At 39.4% G+C, this 19984-nt stretch overlaps 1 protein-coding gene and 1 long non-coding RNA gene across 3 annotated transcripts; one reads left to right on the top strand and one right to left on the bottom strand.

The window, feature by feature from the left end:
* Nucleotides 1-707: 707 nt before the first annotated feature.
* LOC131810837 (myosin regulatory light polypeptide 9) lies at nucleotides 708-11339 on the bottom strand. 2 transcript variants are annotated; one of them, XM_059138712.1, is made up of 4 exons: nucleotides 11187-11339; nucleotides 5035-5233; nucleotides 4436-4597; nucleotides 708-1204 (listed from the first exon to the last, which is right to left on the bottom strand). In XM_059138712.1, the coding sequence occupies exons 2-4, from the start codon at nucleotides 5216-5218 to the stop codon at nucleotides 1032-1034; spliced, it is 519 nt and encodes a 172-aa protein (XP_058994695.1). In that variant the 5' UTR covers nucleotides 5219-5233; nucleotides 11187-11339; the 3' UTR covers nucleotides 708-1031. The 2 variants fall into 2 exon arrangements, with proteins under 2 accessions (XP_058994695.1, XP_058994694.1); XM_059138711.1 differs by lacking the exon at nucleotides 11187-11339 and adding an exon at nucleotides 6310-6424.
* Nucleotides 11340-11403: 64 nt separating this feature from the next.
* LOC131810839 (uncharacterized) lies at nucleotides 11404-19806 on the top strand. The gene is made up of 3 exons (XR_009345739.1): nucleotides 11404-11526; nucleotides 13691-13788; nucleotides 19792-19806. It is a non-coding gene; the product is annotated as an uncharacterized LOC131810839 (long non-coding RNA).
* The last annotated feature ends 178 nt before the right edge of the window (nucleotides 19807-19984 follow it).

Raw genomic sequence — 19984 nt, 5'->3', positions numbered from 1 at the left:
AACAGTCCTGCATTTCTGCAAATAGCAGAAGTTATTTTTAGGGCTGAAATAATGATCTCACTTTCCCAGGCATGTAGCTTCAGCTGTTTTGATTGTGGGCAGGTCAGGAATGTCCAAAATTCATACATGGCCTCATGGTGACTCTCTGCATAAACAAACGTGGTATTTCAAGAGGGACCATTGTATTAAAAAAGAAACTACATGCAATAAAAAATACTGGATTGTATTTCCAATATTTTGAAATACAATACAAAAAAATTTTTTGGTAAGAAACATTCCATAGAAACTTTTGGGCCTAAAATAGTTTAAAAATTAGGACAAATTAAAATTATACTCAGTGGCCTGGTCTAATTTTAAATGACATTAAGTAATGCACAAAAGCTTAGAACAGATAAGGAGGGATGTTGACAGGTATGTTAAACTTTAGGGTTTAAAGCTACCAAAGCTAGCATGTCTATGCAAATTCTATAGAAAATTATTTTTAAAACTGAAAGACAAAGTACAGGAACCCCGATTAAGGCAGTTAAAACTGTATTTCTTTGGGAGGGGGAGGAATATATAGTAGAGAGAGGATTGTTAGGGAAACTGGAAGGAATAATGGAGAGGTCTAACAACCATATCATTTTCTAGGATTTGTCTCATTTACCCTTCCTTAGAAGATACAACTAAACAAAAAAGCTGATTTTGGTAAATAAGTTTTAAACAAGTTAAGTTTTTTATCATAAAGTTTAATTATGGTTCAGAAAAAATTGAGTGAATAACTTTCTCTGAAAAAATATACTGACTCTGTTTGGACTGCAGTTATTTTGGGGGGCTGGTAAGTTAAATTGCCCTTTTTCTATTCTGAAAATCATAAAAAACCCCATTTCCAGTCTGATTATAGAGATGCATGTGCCCAAAATGGCTGAGAATAAATACAACAAGAAAGGCAAAAGCTGCAAAGCTCAGGGCATGCAACAGACTCTAAGAGAAAGTCTCAGAAATACCCAAAGTGGCAACAAGGAACGTTTGGCTGGAATCTGAAGTTCTTTTCAGTCATCTTTGTCTTTTGCTCCATGTTTAAGGATGCGCGTGAACTCAATATAATTGAAATTTCCCTTTTTGTCGATAGGCGCTTCTCTGTACAGCTCATCCACCTCCTCGTCTGTAAACCGATCTCCCATGGTTGTCAGCAGCTCTCTCAGGTAATCTTCCTGGATGGTGCCTAAAGAAGAAAGAACTGGGGATCAGAATACATACTTCTCCGAGGTTTACAAGGAACATCTACACTTGAGCAAGTGTACAGTTCATGTTAAGAACTATAAACATGCAAATATAAGAAATATGGGCTCTTCACATGCTTAAGCCAGCCTCAGCAGACAGCTGCCTAGCTCGATCATCCTGCTCTATTCTATCTACTTCTGTCCCCAATCTTCGTAATAGCGCCTAAATAACAATAAAGTACGATTAAGGAATCTAAGCCTCAGGGTTCCTTAAAGTAGCATGAATGTTTACAGTTAGTCTTTTTTTTTTCTTTTCTTTTCTTAAAGTAAGCTCTACGGCCAATGTGGGGCACCCCTGGCCACACTTACTCTGTAAGCAAGCAACACTGAATACCATTATCATAAACATCAATAAAGTGCTTCAGTAGAAAGAATACTGCAGTCTTGAGGTCTAATTCTTTGTTTTCAAGATTTTATTTTTAAGTAATCTCTATATTCCAGGTGGGGCTCCAATTTACATCCTGAGATGAAGAGTCACATGCTTTACTCACTGAGCCAGCCAGGTGCCTTGAGGTCCAGTTTTAACAAGTTATGTTACTTCAGGCATTTCATTTTATCTCTGACTGTAGGTTTTTGGTTTTTTTAATATGTACAAAGAGATTTTTAATTTTTTTTTCTTTTTTACACATCTAATTTAAACTTTATAACAAATATAGCCAGGCCCTGAGTGTGTAAAAACATCTGAGCATATATCTGAGCATTAACTGTTGCAGACACTGGGCTAGGATTTGGGAATGTGGAATGCTGAGTCAAAAGATGTGCTTTTTACTCTGGATTTGTAATACATAAGATTGGATTATACATCAGAATCACCTAGGGAGCTTCAAAAAAAAAGTCCAGATGCCACTCTTGATTTATTATCTGGCACTGATTTTTTTTTTTTTTTTTTTAAAAGACTTTATTTTTAAGTAATCTCTACACCCATGGGGCTCAAACTCATGAACTGGAGATCAAGAGTTGCACACTTTTCCAGCCAGGCACCCCACGGCATTGATATTTTTAAAAGGCTTCCTAGGTAATTCACATCATGATGGAAAACCGCTAATGTACTAACACAAAGTTGACAAATGACCATACAGAGATTTTTGAAATCTGTAACGTAAAAAGAAAAATCTGATAATATTCTTGTATGTGAAATTAAGCTAAAATGTCGACAATATATTCCTATAACATGAGTTTTAAGAAGGTCCATTCACAAAAGAAACTCTAAACTTACAGGGTTTTTGCTAATTCCACTCTACATTTAAAAATGTTTCTCAAATGTTAGACTTCTAGCTTATAGAAATAAATCCTCATCTCCAACCATGTCATTCAACTATCACATAAACCTACCGTTGACTATTTGTGAGGAGGTGTGGTAGGTGCTAAAAGAGGTTACAAAGATGGGAACCTAACACTGTTGAAGACAGCCATTGCTCTGAGTGTGGGGAGACTGTGATGATTGGGATTAAGTACACAACTAAAATAGAAGGTCAGGAAGAGAGATAATAAAATACTTCAGATGTAAAACGAAAGGAGAGGCTTCAAGTTTTCTTGGGACCAGGAGAAAACAGTATAAAAACATAAGTAAGACTCTATAAAGAATGTGATCATTGAGATGAGTTTGAATAGGTAAAGACATTTTACTCTTTTATGGCTTTATTCCCTTCCATTAAAAAAGTAACAACTGCTCACAGTCAAAAACTCAATCAATACAGAAGTGCCTTTAGGAGGAAAAAAAGTAAGTTTCCTCTGCCTTTCCCTCCCCACACCCAATCCTTTCCAGTATGACTGTTCAGAATTTGAGTTTTAAGAGGGAAGAGAAGGAGGTATGAGGAAGGCACAGAAGCAGCAATGGTGGAGAGAAGTTAGGACAACAATGCATAGAAGAGCTTAGAAGTTGGGAAGATAATACAATAGTCAAGGATGGTATACCTGAATAGGCCTGATAAGGCCATACTGTGTGTGGAGACCATGCTTCCAACAGCAGACTGCACTTGGACTATTTCAGATAGTTCAAGTAGGGGCGCCTGGGTGACTCAGTTGGTTAAGAGTTCACCTCTTGATTCTGGCTCAGGTCATGATCTCAGGGTCATGGATCGGGTCCCACATCCAGCTCCGCACTAGGCATGGAGCCTGCTTGAGATTTTCTCTCTCCCTCTCTCTTTGCCCTCCCCACAACCCCTCTTTTTCCCTCTTCCTCTCTAAAATAAAATAAGCTAAAATAAAATAGTTCAAGTGATATGCAACTAAAGGGTGTGGCTCCCTTCTCAAAAAAGATGCAATGTGAGTTACTCCTTTACGTATCCCTTACATGCACTTCTGCCAAAGGATCAAGCATTTATATAGTTAACTTTTTTTTTCTTTTAAGATTTTATTTATTTATTTGGCAGACAGAGACCACAGTAGGCAGAGAGGCAGGGAGAGAGAAAGAGGAGGAAGCAGGCTCCCTGCTTAGCAGAAAGCCCGATGTGGGGCTCGATCCCAGGACCCTGAGATCACGACCTGAGCCAAAGGCAGAGGCTTTAACCCACTGAGCCACCCCTAACTTTTGGGGTTTTTTAAGAGTTAATTCTATGCCAGCAGTACGCTAAGCACTTCATATATAAATTATCTCACTTCCTCATTTCATCCATACAAGAACCCTATGAGGTAGGTAATATTACTGCCCATTTTGTAGTTATAAAAACAGAGGCTTAGAGTTAAGTAATTTGCCCCAAATCACACAGCTATCATATAGAAACCAGCATATGAAACCAGAGAGATTGATTCTAGAGCAAAAAGTTTAGATAACTAGATGTAAACAATCTGAGGGCTGAGAGGTACCTGATAAATATAGGACTGTACTAGGGTCATGGCCTATTGCAATTCAAACTTTTTCCAAGATTGCTCTGGTGAAAGTTATTCATTCAACACAATTACAGAGAGACTAACCCTTGTGGAGTTATTATAGTAAAAGGGTAACATAAGTTTCCTAGAGAAGTTCCAAATGCACCTATTAAACTGTAAATTAAATATTTAGGGGTAGAGGCAGTAAAATGAGTGATTAACATGCCACAGGAAAAGCCTGTCCCTAAAACAGGTATGGTATAAACCTGAGGATATTATGTCATCATAGTTCAAGTTATTATATGTTTTAGTTACCACAACCAAAAATTAAATCACTTGGTAATTAAAGGTTACCTCAGACTTACCAGTTGCTTCTTCATCAAAGCAAGCGAAAGCATTTCTGATGACATCTTCCGGATCTGTGCCATTTAACTTTTCACCAAACATAGTGAGAAACATGGTAAAATTTATGGGCCCAGGAGCCTCATTCATCATGGCATCCAGATACTCATCAGTTGGATTTTTTCCTAAATAAAAAGGAGGGTCATAATTTTAATTACATCACAAAATGCACCAAGTATTCAACATACTGAACATTTTGACATGAGAGATTATCATTTATACACTTTGCTGTTTGTATTCACAATAGTAAAACTTTGGGGAAAAGTCTTCTCAATGAATAAGGCCTGTATTAAGAGTCTAGAAATTGTATGCTATTCCACTGGGATGTTAGGAGGAATAATACTGTTGCTCTCATAATACCAGTGTTTACAACACACACATATAAAACACTGGCCCCCAGCTCAATCCTGAGACAGCCAGAAATTTGCAGGTGGTCCAAGGACCACACTTTGGGGAACACTGTTCCAGACTTTCAATCTTGGTAAACTACAACATTATTAGATTGGTTTCACAGGCATTATAGAAATTCTATTTAGTCTTTAATATTAAAACTGATCATTACCTAAGGAAGCAAGCATATCATGCAAATCTTCCTTGTCAATGAAACCATCTCTGTTCTGATCAATCATGTTGAAGGCCTCTTTGAATTCCTGAATCTGTGACTGATCAAACATGGCAAATACATTGGATGTTGCGCGCTGGGGGCGCTTCTTGGTGGTCTTGGTCTTTGCCCTTTTGCTCGACATGGTGGCGTTTAAATCCTAATTAGGAAGGGAAATGCAAAAAGAAAAAAAAATAAAGATTAGCAGAAAGTAAACTGAATAAAACTTCCTGACATGTCTGAGCTACTTAGAGATGTACCTAAGAACTACTCAGCAGAATAGTACCACTTAGCAAAAAAACTCACTCAACTAATCAATACTATTACTTACAAAACCAAACTAAAAAGAGAAAAGCCAGACTCATGTTTTCATTTTGCTCATCCTTAGTAGTCACGACATCTAATCAACAGCCTGTCACTAACTTCGAATTCCAGACTAAAACCAACATAAATTCAAAGCTCAGAGCCTATGAACAAGATTTTATGTCTCCCATACTGCTGGATAGCCAGATAAAGTACTGATAACCAAATCTACTGGTTTAATAGCAATAGAGAAAACAAGAAGCAAAATAGAGGTACCCTGGGGAAATAGAACTGGTTCTATACTCCAGTGTTATGGCAGTACAAGGGAATACTAATTCATCTTCAGCAAGTCTATCCTGCAGCCCTAGCCTAAACTAGGTGTCTCACTCTAAGGTAGACAGAAAAGTATGAAGGAAGACTAATTGATGGAATAGATCTTCATCTCTTAATCTCCACTGTCAAATAGCATTCTTCCACTTGCAACTAACAATTTTAACTGTACCCTTGCTTCTGGAATCCAAGTAGTTTTAAAAACGTATTTGTTGAAAAGCTAACTGAAAAGTATAAAAAACTATGAATTCACCTATAATTTATTTCTGCTCTATCCAAACCAATTTCTTGCACAGAGCCAAGCTAAATCACTTGAGGTGACTACATTCTCTAGACAAAAATCATAGCACAACAGTTTTAAAAGCTATTTAGTTCTTTTAAAGAAGTTTTAGAAAGCATTTTAAGAGCTATGGAAGCGAACTTTGTTCTCCAATCCAAATTTATCCCCGTAAAATTTAAGTTTAAAAAAAAAAAAAAAAAAGCCTAATAATACCTAAAATTGAAAAGGCAATTTTCCTTTCAACACTCAATCTTTAAAAGACTACAAAAATTCGCTTGGAATGAAAAGCCACATAGCTGTCAGATAACAAAATTTTACCGTACCATCCTTCAGAGCCGGGGTGACAATGATAGTCTGCAAAACCTCTACCAGCAAGACTAGGCCACTGTATTGAGTTATATTCTTCCAAGCAGGCCTAAAATAGGCACTCCTGATTTCACTCTCTGACCAGGACAATAATTTTAAAGCTTACGTTCTGAAAACAACATTTAGCTATGATGTAGCAAAACACTATGCCCTTGCTCTAAAAATAAATCTGTGGACTGCAAAGAATGAAGTACTACCTAGATCTCAGCACTGCACAGTGACCTCAGAATACAATGGTTCCTATGAGCTTAAAGTTATTTCTTACATTCTTCTTTGATGATACCACATCACCCAGACTAAATTCAATTATAGAAATAATTAGAAAAGCTCTGCTTCAGATTTTTTTTTTTTAAAGCTAAATCTGTTCTCAGATTTTAGTAGGAAATTCCACAAAGGAGAGTCACAAATTCCAGGCTGTCCAACAGAGCACTCGGTGATACACTGGAATGTGGTTGTTGGTAAGATATACCCTACCCAACACAGAAGTTATGATATACACTCCTCCCCAATTAACAAGGTTTCTTTAATCACAATTTGGGAGGCTGCCTGTCATAATTTATCTGCACCATTCTCGAATGTTTATTATTCTGCAACACCTTTTGGGGTAGTGAATACCATTATTATCTAAACTACACAGGGCTGTAATTTTTCCCTCTATTCTAAATGTACTTGCAAAAACTACAAAGGGAATTACAGTGCATATTATTCCTCCATCTCTTAACTGTACTCAAGGACTTGGGCGAGTGTCTGAGACCCAATGAGTGACACAGATTGACCAGTCCACCTTTTTAGTATTTTAGGCATGCCATGTCTTTGCAAACCAAAGCATGTCTTTAAAAATAGTCTGTTTTGACAACACTGTCTTCCCCTCATGAGGCAGGAATGCCAGCTATTTTAAGAACAAAGAAACTGATGAGAATCATAGGTCAAATGGTTGGCAGATTTTTTAAAACTATAAAACCTCGTAATATTAAATTTGGTGGGCAACCTCTAGGTACCTTTTAAAAACACTTAGTTTGCAGTATAAAGTTATATATATTTGTTTTAATTTTAAAGTATTTCCCATTAGTCATTCTTTTATTTATTTTATTTTTCTTTTTAAAAGATTTTATTTATTTACTTGACAGACAGAGATCACAAATAGGCAGAGAGGCAGCAGAGAGAGAGGAAGGGAAGCAGGCTCCCTGCGGAGCAAAGCCCCGGACCCTGGGATCATGACCCGAGCTAAAAGGAGGGGCTTAACCCTCTGAGCCACCCAGGCGCCCCCATTAGTCTTTCTTTTAATCATACGTTATTTAAATCTGTATTTCATTGTAAAATAGTTTGTAAAAATTATAAAGGTTTTTTGGGGGTTTTTTTTGGTCATCACTTTGTCTCACGAAGAACTTTTCTTTAGCTCAATCAATACTTAATCATTAGTCTTTAATATGATCATTTAATGACATCAGTGTACATCAAGTATCAATAGTGTTAAACACTACTTAAGAATTAAGAAATGTAAGGAAGTGTCCTATCTTCAAGAAGCTTGAAATCTAGTTGGGGAAGCAACTCTAAAGAAATTAAATGATTGGTTAAACTTATGATATGATTCACAGTTTTCATTCCTGAAACAGGACTCTTAAGTTAAAATAATGTGTGACAATAATGAAAAATAAAAGTGGTAAATGATTATCAAATACTGTAAGCTGAGAAAGATCTTTTTTCTAAAAGATTGAGGAAGTGGGGAAAGACCTTGAAAAACCTTGTACCATTTAAGAGCTGCAAGACATTCTTAGAATTAAGAGATTCAGATAATAGTTTTAATTCTAACAAATTAAGGTAGTTAATTCTACCAAAACTGGTAGTGTAATGTTAGGCAAGTTACTACCTGGGCCTTTTTTTTTTTCCCAAGGAGATTGTGTTCTTGTGTATGAGTTTATCTTCCACAGAAACCAGGAGCCTTCCAGCAATAGGCAGTTCAGCTTCACAGTAAGTTGCTCTAAAGGGAAGTGTGGGGTTTTTTCCCTACCAAACTAAAAGTATGGGTGGAGGGGTGCCTGGGTGGCTAAGCTAGTTAAGCATCTGTCTTCGGCTCAGGTCATGATCCCAGGGTCCTGAACTGAGTCCCACATAGGGTTCCCTGCTCAGTGGGGAGCCTGCTTCTCCCTCTCCCTCTGGCCTCTCCCCACACCCCTCATGTACATGCATGTACTTTCTTTCTTGCTCACTCACTCTATCTCGAATAAATAAAATCTTAAAAAAAAATATATGGGTGGAATAAACACTGACGTAGAGGGACCCAAATAAGTGACAGTGCTATAATCCCAAAGAGCAGATCACTTATGATATTATCACTGTCTTCCCTTCGGTATGATTCTAGTTCGTTATCCACTTTTACTTTCCCCAAACGAGTGAGACTAACCCTCCTCATGTAACAAGCCTTCAGCAAATGCACAACTCCCACAGAAGTTTAGAAAGTTAAGGTAAGAAACATTGAAAATACTTCATGCATCAATGTAAGCATTCTTTTGTTGTTGTTGTTGTTGTTGACAAGGAACATTTATACAACTATTGGTGGGACTGTAAATTGGTACAGCCACCATGGAGTATCAAGATTCCCCAAAAAATTAAAAACAGAACTACCATATGAAACCACAATCTCGCTTCTGGATCAATGTAAGCATTCTTTACATAGGACGGGAAGATGTAGGCATCTGAGATTTTCAAGTTAAGAGTACTCTCACTCATTGTAAGTAAGAGCCTGGAGTCTATTTTTGAAGCACTTAATGAAAGATCTTTGGCGTGAAGGCGCATTTGTTGTATGAAACTTTAAAGCAGGGAAACTTTCAGTACAGGTGTCTATGAAATATTAAAGAATTTCAGATGCACAAGAAAGTGAATGAAACAGTGGTGGTCAAGAAGATTCAGTTTACAGATTTACAGGAGTATAATCTTGTTTTATTTATTTTTCTTTAAGATTTTATTTATTTATTTGACAGAGAGAGATCACAAGTAGGTAGAGGGGCAGGCAGAGAGAGGGGGAAGCAGGCTCCTCCCTGAGCAGAGAGCCCAATGTGGGGCTCGATCCCAGGGCCCTGAAATAGTGACCTGAGACCAAGGCAGAGGCTTAACTCACTGGGCCACCCAGGTGCCCCTAACCTTGTTTTAAATCAGGAGAGGTAAATGTCGGAACAATGTATTTGTGTGTGTGTGTGTGTTTTAGTTTGATCAAATAGGAAGAGACTCAATTCAGGGTTATGACAAAAGGAGGAATAAAAATCACATAAGGAAGATGTTACAATAGATAAAGTGGTAGAAGAGGCTTTTCCAACACATCTAGGGAAACCGGAACATTTTTCAGCCTCTCTACATACTATGGTTTCATTTATAAATTGGTATTGATCCATACTAATATTAAGATTACTCTAGTTATAATCCTAGAATGTAACATTTATGATGTGCTAATAAATGTAAAATAATCTAGAGGTTTTTCTCCCTACAGAACAGACACCCAAACTGATCGTATTCTAGGAAAATATACATTCTTCAAGGAAAACACCCATCTTAGAAAACACTTCCTAGTGGCGCGCCTGGGTGGCTCAGTCAATTAAGTAAGTGTCTGACTCTTGATTTCAGCTCAGGTCTCAATCTCAGGGTCTTGAGTTCAAGCCCTGGAGGGGTTCCACCCTGGGCCTGGAGCCTACTTAAAGAAAAAGAAAACAAAACAAACAAAAACACTTCCTAGTGTGACAGCATGTAGTATCCAGACCAAATCTCCTGTTTCATTTAATCAATGTACTTTATCCTCAAGCTAAGCATGTGATTTTTTGGAGCCAACCGCAGTTTAAAAAAATACATTTTCAGGCTGGTGCTTCCTTTCCAAATGAACCAAATTTTCACTTCCTACGCCTTCCTACACCAACTTCCGGTTGAAGGTAGGATTAGATCTCAGACTGCCACACCCAAAGTTCTTAGCGTTCGACAATGGCAATTAAGTTGTCAGGGTTTGCTTGCCAGTAAAGCCTCACTCTTGAAAATGGAAAGCTTTTCTGATTAAGTTTTACCAAAAGCCTTCCAAAACATAAAACAGACAGTAGTTATTTTAAGAAATACTCTCTCCTTTCGTCTTCAGATATAAAACATTTCGCATTTAACTTAAAATCTCAACTGAACCCTTATTTCTGTTCCCAAGTTCTGTTTAGAAATATATTCTTTCATATACCTACTCAACTACTGTAAAAGGAAATATTTCGGTAAACTGACATAACCCAAAGTCTCCATCCAAAAGGAATTTGGTGTTGCATTTTGGAATTTTCTCAAGCTGCAAACTACACCGATAACCCCTTTGTAAAATATCACTTAAGAAAAGTTCTAATCATAGAAGTGGATGCTGAGCTGAGGATTGCTAATTTGAGTTGGTTATTCCTACTAAACGTGGCCACACAGCTGCAACAACAGCTGCAGCATGGGGGACACTGGGCTTCGGATTTTGCGCAAACTCTCCTGAATCGGGCAAGTTTACGTTAGAAACTAAACTTAGTGCTGGAGTCAGCGCCGCAGGACTCGGGTTTCGCAGGCCCGGCTGTCGCCGGAGTTCGCGGCGCCAGCGAGCTAAGTCACACTTGCTGAGCTCCAAGTTTGGGCAAAGGGACAAAGTTCGCGCCTCGGTACTTCCGGGCGTGACTTCGATCCCGGAGCTCGCCGTTGAGCCCGGAACCAGGGAACCCGCCAGTACACCTGCCCAGGTGCGCTCCCGGCGCTGGCGGCCCGCCGCCAAGCCGCTGCCCACCCAGCCGCCCCGCGGAGATGGGTCCCCGGGATGGGCCTCACGCGCCGGGTCGCGAGCACCACTCACCCTGCACAGCCGCGAGAATCCGAGCACTTGGGTAACCCCCTCGCTGCCCTGGCTGCTGCTATCAACACTCTTCTACTCCCAGACCCCCTAAAACCAATACTTCCGGCCTCCGCTCAGCAAACCGGAAGGGAGCCCAGTCACCATTGTCGGCCGACAGAGTGGGCTTGACTTAATAGAAAGGGGACGGGTGGGGGGAGTCCCCAGTGTGCTGGAAGGGTGCAGTTTTGAATGAGTGCACGGGAAGGTGTATAAAGCGGGAGACTCCGAACACAGAGTATTCTGTAATGGTTCGTGTAACGGTTCGACTGAGTTTTTGTCTTTTTATACCTCCTCTTACAAGGTAAGCTTTTCTTTCCCCCTTTCCTGTTGGCAAATGGGTGAGCCTGTCCTGTAGGTCGGCCTCCCGGCACATTCCAGAGCACGGCCAGGGGCGGGGCCCGTTAGCCCAAGTCCTTTTAGGGACATCGCAGAGAGGGCTGCGGGCCCACGTGATCCGCCCCCGAGCGGCTCCCGAGCGCCAGGCCCCAGGCGCGGGCGGGGCGTGCGCGTGCGCGTGCGCGCGGGGCTCGCTCTCGGTCTGCGTCTTGGCCTGTGAGGCTTTCGGGTGGGAGGCTTAATCTCTGCCTACTGTGCTGTCTTTGGAAGAGTCCCACCCCTCCTACGCTGGAGCAAACCTTCGGAAGTCCCCAGGGCCCTCAGCCAAGCGGTCACTATCTTTTTTCGGCCCTGACGGATTTCGTGAGGTCACGAGTGATGAAGAATTCTTCCTTCTTCAAAAACGTGGGCTGGTATTTTTCCCACAAGCGCCCCGGTTAACAAGGAAAGACTGGATCTGACTAGGAAGGAAGACCGATGACCCGCAAGAGCTAATTGAATCTTGCCCCTACTTCTCACTGTGATGCAGACTTGTGGCTTGGTGAAAATAGGAGTAAAAAGTCGGGCCTCTTTCTTAGCTCTCCTTTCCTTGGGCAGCTTCTAACAATGCATCTTATTAAAGGAAAGCCCTCCCCAGTTCTGTCCTTTTCCGTCCAAGTCTGGTGAGGAAGACTGGTGCCAGTCACCTCAGCTCTTCTGAGCTCATCTGTGACAGGAGTGAATTGGATCCGGTAACGCTGAGATCACCTCAGCACTAATTAAGTTCCAGTGCCTAATGTGGGTCATGGGGCGAGAACAGTTCAGACTTGGGGTGGCCTATGGCTCTTGCCTCACACTTGAATCACCCTGCTGAAAAGGAAGGTAAAAGCTGCTGAATATTCTAAATATTAACTATAGGTTCGAGGACACCAGGAACATTTTATCTGTTAACCAGTGGCATATTTCAAAGTTAACATTGAGGTAAAATCACTGAAAAATAAATGCCCTAATTCTATAGTGTGAGTGACACAAAGATGATTAGTTTCGTGCACTGCCTTGATAATAAGAATAACTTGTGCTGGTTAAAAATACAAAATACTGGTGCCTTACCTCCAACCTAATGATTCAGAATCTTCTAGAGCAAGTCCTGTGAAGCCATCTATTTAACTGGGGTCTAAGTTAATTTTACTCTGTGGGGATGCAGAACTAGACAGCTTAGGGCCTAAGACTTACACAGTGACAGGGCCAACTCCAGATGGCTTGGTGGTAGGGAGCCGTAGTTTGGTTTTGGAGTTTGACTTGGGCAGCAGTGTGAGCACCCTGCAGTGTACTCACACCTCCACAGACCACCACTGAGAGCAGGAGCCTTTCAAATGCTGTCCATATCTTTAATCCACAATGAAATGGGTAGTTCAGTGTTCTCAGTTCAAAAAGTAGCAGGATTCTTTGCTTCTATATTGTCAGATATGCTTGGTTTGTCTTCTTTCTTTCCAGTCAGTCAACAGGTATTACACAGCAAATGCATTTCCAAGCAGTGTGGTGGGTATTATGGTTTACGCTATTTGAACTAGGACATAGTTGCTACCTCTGGGTTGGAGGGAGAGAGAGCAGAAAGGGTTGCAAATGCACAGGGAGTATCAGGGAACAGTTGTAAAACAGATCATTGCAGTGCAATTAAGTCAGGCCTTTAGAAGGTACACAGAGAAGGAAATAAACCTGTCTGGGGATTTGTGGAAGGTGGCCCCTAAAGGACTATTAAAGAACTGATTCTAAAAGTCAATGGGGAAGGGCACCTGGCTGGCTCAGTCTCCAGAGCATGTGACTCTTGATCTGGGGTTAAGAGTTCCAGCCCCATGTTGAGCATAGAGCTTACTTAAAAAAATAAAATAAAATAAAAAAGAAAAGAAAAAGTAAAAGTTAAAAAAAAATCAGTAGGAAAGGAAAGGAGAGATTCCAAGCAAATGGAGGAGCATGCTTGATTGTCTGAAGGTGATCAGTAGAACTGGCTGATTGAAGATGAACAGGAATGGTGTGGTCAGTGTCCATTCATTCATTTATTCATTCCATAAGTAACTCTGGGTATTTAAAGGTTAACAAGCCAGTGTGGAAAATAAAAATCTTAATAAAATGTTTTTCAAATTTCCATTTAGTGTACTGATACCTAGTTTTAATGATTGGACCCACTGCCAAAGACCTATGACTCTATGATATCTCTGTTCTGAACCTCACAGGAGACCTTTGCCCTCAGGTAACAATCTCCTTTTTACCTTATTACTAGAAGTTTAGAGACTTGGGTTCTTCATATCTTTCCTTTAGCCTACTCAGTAACACTGAGGGTGGGTCCCTCAGCTGCTCTGAGCCCCAATTTTCTGATTTGTAAAATGGGAATAACATCCGTCCTGCCAGTTTTATAGAGTTTTCTGATTAAACGAGATAGTTGATGTGAGAAGTCTTAAGTACAGAACAGTGGCTTTCAAACTTTTGATTGAAACTCAGTGTCTAAGAAATTTGTATCACTGGCACCTGTGTGGCTCAGTTGATTAAGTGTTTCTGTTTGGTTCAGGTCATGATCTCAGGGTCCTGAGATCGAGCCCTGCATCGGGTTCCCTGCTTAGTGGGAAGCCTGCTTCTCCCTCTCCCTCTGCCAATCCCCCTGCTTGTGCCCTCTCTCTCAAATAAACACATAAAATCTTTATTTTTTTTCTAAAAATATTTTTTTTCTAAAAAAAAAAAAGATATTTATATCACTAAGCAGAATTTGAGTACCTATGATGTTTTCTATTCTGTGTCAATTTTATGTCCTTTAACTTTTTAAAAATGCTCCTTAAGACCCACTACTTGTGAGTTTATGATCCACTAATGTAGAGGTTCTCAACCAGGGGCAACTTTTCCCCCTAAGGGAATATTTGGCAATGTCTGGAGACATTTTTTTTTTTTTTAAAGATTTTGTTTATTTATTTGTCAGAGAGAGAGCGAGCGAGAGCGAGCACAGGCAGACAGAGTGGAAGACAGTCAGAGGGAGAAGCAGGCTCCCTGCGGAGCAAGGAGCCCGATGCGGGACTCAATCCCAGGATGCTGGGATCATGACCCGAGCCGAAGGCAGCTGCTTAACCAACTGAGCCACCCAGGCATCCCTGTCTGGAGACATTTTTGATTTTCACATCCAGGGAGCTGCTACTGGCATCTTGTGCAGAGAGGCCAAGAATACTGCTAAACATTCCACAACGTACAGGATAGCCCCCCACGGCAGAGCATTATTTGGCCCATAATGTCAGTACTGAGGTTGAGAAAACCTTGCATTAATGTTTCAGGAACTCTGAGTATATAGTATTTGATTCTTGTGGGGTACTGTAATTCTTAAAAGGACACTATTGCTCTTGCCTTGAGGTGAGGCTTTTTTGTGAGTCCAGAGAAATCCAAAGGGAGAAAGAAAAGGAGTTTACATTAGTACATAACTATTATGTGCTTGGTATTCTACCAAAGCATTTTTATCATTTAGTTCTTACAACAACCCTGTGACGTGGGTATTATTACCTTCATTTTACAGATTAGAAAACTAAGCTCAAATACTTTAATGATTTGCCAGTGTTACCCCAAGCATAATAAGAGAACCAGGATTATAACTCTAGTCTCTGTGCTTGTCAGGGAATAGGATAGAAGGGAGGACTGGGGCCAGAATTTCTTACTCGTGTATTCCTAACTTCTAGGATAGTGCCTAATTATCCATGAATGCCAGTAAATATTTGGTAACTGGTTATTTGTTCAAATGCACATAACTGGTAAATAGCCTAACCCAAAACCCACATTTTCTTTTACAATCCTGTGCTCTCTTTGGTTCAAGAAGGGAAACTCCTTACCCAAACAACAGGAAGCATGGCTGAATTAACCTTTAGCATTTACTGCCGAAGTTGGTAATTTCCTAGTGATCACTTAAATTTTTATCGCATGTAAGAAAATTTTGAATGGTGAGAGACATGGCTTACATTCTGGTTTTGCCTACATAAATGGAATTCTAATCCTTTCTACACAAACTAGGATGTAACAAATTAGCATTAATCCAGGAAAACAGTAGGAGGAGCTCCTTTCTTTTAAATGAAGTTAAGACCTTTAAATTAATCTTTATGGAAATTAGTTTTAAAGCTCCAAAGCTACAAATAAGTGTATTAAAAGGGTATAGAAAGTTATACATAAAGAATTCTTTTAAAAATTAATTGCAATTATTTTAAAATTCAGGAATGGTATACAAGATAAATGAAATAGTGTGGAATTGAATTAAGAATATTTGGGGGGTGGGGTGCCTGTTTGGCTCAGTCGGTTAAGCTGCTGACTCTTGGTTTAGGCTCAGGTCATGATCTCAGGGTCCCAGGGATTGAGCCTCATGATCATTGAGCTCCCAGATCAGCAGGGAGCCTGTTTGAGAATTCGCTCTACCTGTCTCCCTTTGCCCCTCCTCCTGCTTGCATGTGCTCTCTTTTCTCTCTCTCAAATACATAAATCTTTAAAAAAGAATATTTGGAAAAAGTTATTATTTTCATACTAATAAATTTGGGAAAAAAATTCCTTAGAAAAATTAAAATGCTAAAGAAGATTCAAGAAAAGAGAATATGAATAAACCAAACCAAGAGAAGAAATAAGATTTATCTAGAAAATAATTTAGCTGACCCTGATAATTAAAGAAATGCTTCTCTAGTGATTAAAAGACAAATACAAAATCACAAACTGTTTTGAAATATATAGCTTAATGATACTAATAATAATTTGTTAATGAATGAATATAGTAATCAACTTATATTTGCTGAGTTAATCTTGTGAAGCAGATTTTTTATTAAATACTCCCAAATAAAACCAATACTTTAAGCAAAAATTATGGCTTAGGCTTACTTCAGTCAGTCCTTTAGTTTTCTAATCTGAAAAAGGGCATAATGATAGCATCTACTTTTGTCATCCATTGTGGGCATTAGGCAAAACAGTCCATATAAATTTCTCAGAGAAATATCAACTTTAGTTTGTGTTAAGGCAGTTTGGAGTTTGGAGTTTGGAGTTAAGGTAGTGTTTGGAGTTTGTAGAGTAGTTATTCTACTTTAACTAATACACCAATGCTTTGTCTACTCAACTGGAGGAAACAAACTGAGTGGTCACAATTTAAGTAATGACCAAAGACCTCAAGTGGGCCCTTGATGTTATCTTGATGCTCCTGCTCTCTTAGATGTCAATGTTATAACTTTTATTTCCTAGTACCTCCAATACCTTTTCTCCCATCCTTGTTCTCCATTGAGGACCTTATTTTAAGTCACTGAGAAAAAACAGACACTCCCATAAGCTGTCACCACTGCCTCTACCTACTGAACAGCATCTGTCCCCATATGTTGTCTTCTCCCTTTTTTTCTGTTAAATAGGGGAAGTACCCTCCTTGCTCCTATGGAAACCAGTTCTTCCATTTGCTAACTCCTGTTACTCTAGTGATTCTACCTTCTCCTGCATCACCACGTTTTTTCTCTTTCTCTCTTTTGGATTATTCCCATCAATAGGTATGCAGTAATATATTCAATATGTAGCAGATAGAAACATGGTTCCCCAAAGATGTCCATGTCCTAATCCCCAGAACCTGTGAATATGTTAGGTTACATGGCAAAGGGGAATTAAAGTTGCAGATGAAATTAAGGTTGCTAATGAGCTGGCCTTAAAATAGGAAGATGTCAATGTGAGTGACATCATAGCTGGAAAAGCAAGAAAACAGATTCTCCCCTAGAGCCTTTAGAAGGGAACATAGTCTTGCTGACACCTTCATTTTAGCCTAGTGAGATCCAAGGTGCAATTTTAATGGTAGAAGTGTAAGATAACTAAATTATATAGTCTTAAACCACTACATTTGTGGTAATTTGTTACAGTAGCAATAGAAAATTAATATATTACAAACAAAAACAATAACAACAGAAAACCCTCTTCCTGGTGTACTTTCCTTCTCCAGCTATTGTCCTATTTCTTTGTTGGCCTTTATAAAACTCCGTAAGAGTCACCTACCTCCAATTCTCTCTTAAGCCCTCTTTAATAAGGCTTTTGTTCCCAAGCACTTCACTGACCATGTACTTATCAAGGTCACCAAATGACCTTGTCTTCCATGTCATCATGGACAATTCTCAGTTTTCAAACAGATTTGATAAGGTGATCACTCCCTCACCTTTGAAACACTTTTCCTCTTTTTTCTAGGATGCCTCACTCTCCTGGTTTTCCTAGTTCCTCATGGCACATTCCTTATGGCTACTCTTCAGTTTCCTTTGCCAGTTCCTCCTAATTTCCCCAATTCCTCAGAGTAGTTCAAGATTCAGTGTTTGCCTCTTTTTTCTATCAATACTCCTTCCCTAACTGATCTCATCCATTTTCATGGCTTAAAATACTACTGAGATATTGATTAATCTCAAGTATGAATCTTGGCCAAGACCTCTCTCTGCTCTGGATTCTAGACTTACGATATAGTCACTTAACATCTCCACAAGGAGGTTTACTGGGCATCTAAAATTTCAGACTCCCAAATTGATCTTCTAACCTTACCTGTAAAACCTGCTCTTCCTGACATTTTCTCCATCTAGGTTAATGGCAATTTCATCCTTTAAGTTGCTCAGGCCAAAAATATTTTACTCATCTTTGTCACCTCTTTTTCTTTCCTGACTCTCATCCAATCTTTTAATCAAACCATCTCCAGGGTCTAGAACAGCAGTTAGCCAAACCTATTGGTTAAGTCCTTCAAAACATGTCAATCTGACTATGTCCCACCACCCCTACAGCTACTATCCTAGTATAGGTATCAGGCCTGGATTTTGCAGTAGCCTTCTAACTGGTCTCCTTACTTCCATGTCCCCCTAAATTCTAGTCTCCACAGCCATAGACTCATCCTTCTAAAATAGAGATTAGATCATATCATTGTTCTGCTCAACATCGTCCAGTGGTGTCTCAACTCAGTGAAAGCCAAATGCCTCTAAGCCCGTAAAACATCAGACTGAATGAACTTTCACTAATTGCTCAGCCATATTGATCAGGCTATTTCTTGAAGGAGGTATTTTTCCTCTTCAACATCTTTGTGTTTGCTGTTCCTTTTGATTTCAGTGGTCTTTCTTCTAATGTTTTCATTGCTTTCTTCCTTAGCTCTCTTGAGTCTTCACTTGCCACCATCTCAGTAATGCCATCTCTGGTCATTTAAGATTTCATCATTCTTTTTCCACCTACAGCATTCTCTTCTCTTGCTTTACTTTACTTTACTTTTCTACTGCATTTATTATCTCTGACATAAAACATACTTTTTTTTTTGTTTAGTGCTTATTTTGCTTACTAAATTCTATGAAGACAAAATTTAGGGGATTGTTTTGTTTACTGAAGTATCTCAAAGCCCAGAACAGTAAGTAGCACATTACAGGCACTCACTAAGTAAAAATACATATTGGGGGTGCCTGAGTGGCTCAGATTGTTAAGCATATGCCTTCGGCTCAGGTCATGATCTTCAGGTCCTGGGATCCAGCCCCATGTCGGGCTCCCAGCTCAGCGAGGAGCCTGTTTCTCACTCCCCCTCTGCCTCCCCACTACTTGTACTCTCTGTCTCTCTCAAATGAATAAATAAAAAAAAAATCTTTTAAAAAATCCCCAAAACATTAAAAAATACACATTGAGTGAATGAAGAACTGGAAGGTAGAATGTGAAGGGAAAATGGCAAAAATATGAGGCCTAAGAGGTAAGCAGAGACCATGTCCTGAATGACCTCTAAGCCATGTTTCTGAAGGGTTAGTGGGATACCACTGATCTGCCTTACTTATGGGATTAATATGATCAGATTTGTATTTTTTAAAATCGCTCTGATAATAGTATAGAGGATTATTAATAGAAGGTAGGCCTCAGAGAAGAAGGAATCAGGATTTCTGACAGATGGTAATGCCAGCCACTGAGATAAGGAACATGGGGAAGAAATAACTTGTAAGGTAGTTATGGTGATGTTAGGAAATGACCATTATAGTTTTGGACATTTTGAGGTAGTGGGTTAGAAGATGGTACTGAGGCTTTCACCAAAATGTAGCACAAAGAGACAAAAAAGTAAAAATATAAAAGAGCTGTCAAAAGTTATGGAGGATGTATTGAGATAGTCCATTGTATTTAATAGGAAATCCAGAGCAAGATAAAAATGATGGAAAATGATCTTAAAAGAGATAATGATTGAGAGTTTTCCAGAATTGAAAGAGAGTCAAAAATCTTTATAATCTTTATTCAGGTTGAAAGTGCACTCAGGGAAATACAAATCAAAACCACAATGAGATATCACCTCACACCAGTCAGAATGGCTAAAATCAACAAGTCAGGAAATGACAGATGCTGGCGAGGATGCGGAGAAAGGGGAACCCTCCTACACTGTTGGTGGGAATGCAAGCTGGTGCAGCCACTCTGGAAAACAGCATGGAGGTTCC

Source organism: Mustela lutreola, chromosome 11 (genome assembly GCF_030435805.1).
Source record: "Mustela lutreola isolate mMusLut2 chromosome 11, mMusLut2.pri, whole genome shotgun sequence".
Lineage (NCBI taxonomy): Eukaryota > Metazoa > Chordata > Mammalia > Carnivora > Mustelidae > Mustela > Mustela lutreola.
This window is presented reverse-complemented; position numbering and strand designations above follow the sequence as displayed.

Bases quoted from the DNA above. Each gene is read 5' to 3' on its own strand.
- LOC131810837 (XM_059138711.1), bottom strand. The intron at 4,598-5,034 runs GTAATGATCAGT...CTTTTTATTTAG, and splicing joins TGATATGCTTGCTTCCTTAG to GAAAAAATCCAACTGATGAG. The intron at 1,205-4,435 runs GTAAGTCTGAGG...TTTCTTCTTTAG, and splicing joins CTTTGATGAAGAAGCAACTG to GCACCATCCAGGAAGATTAC.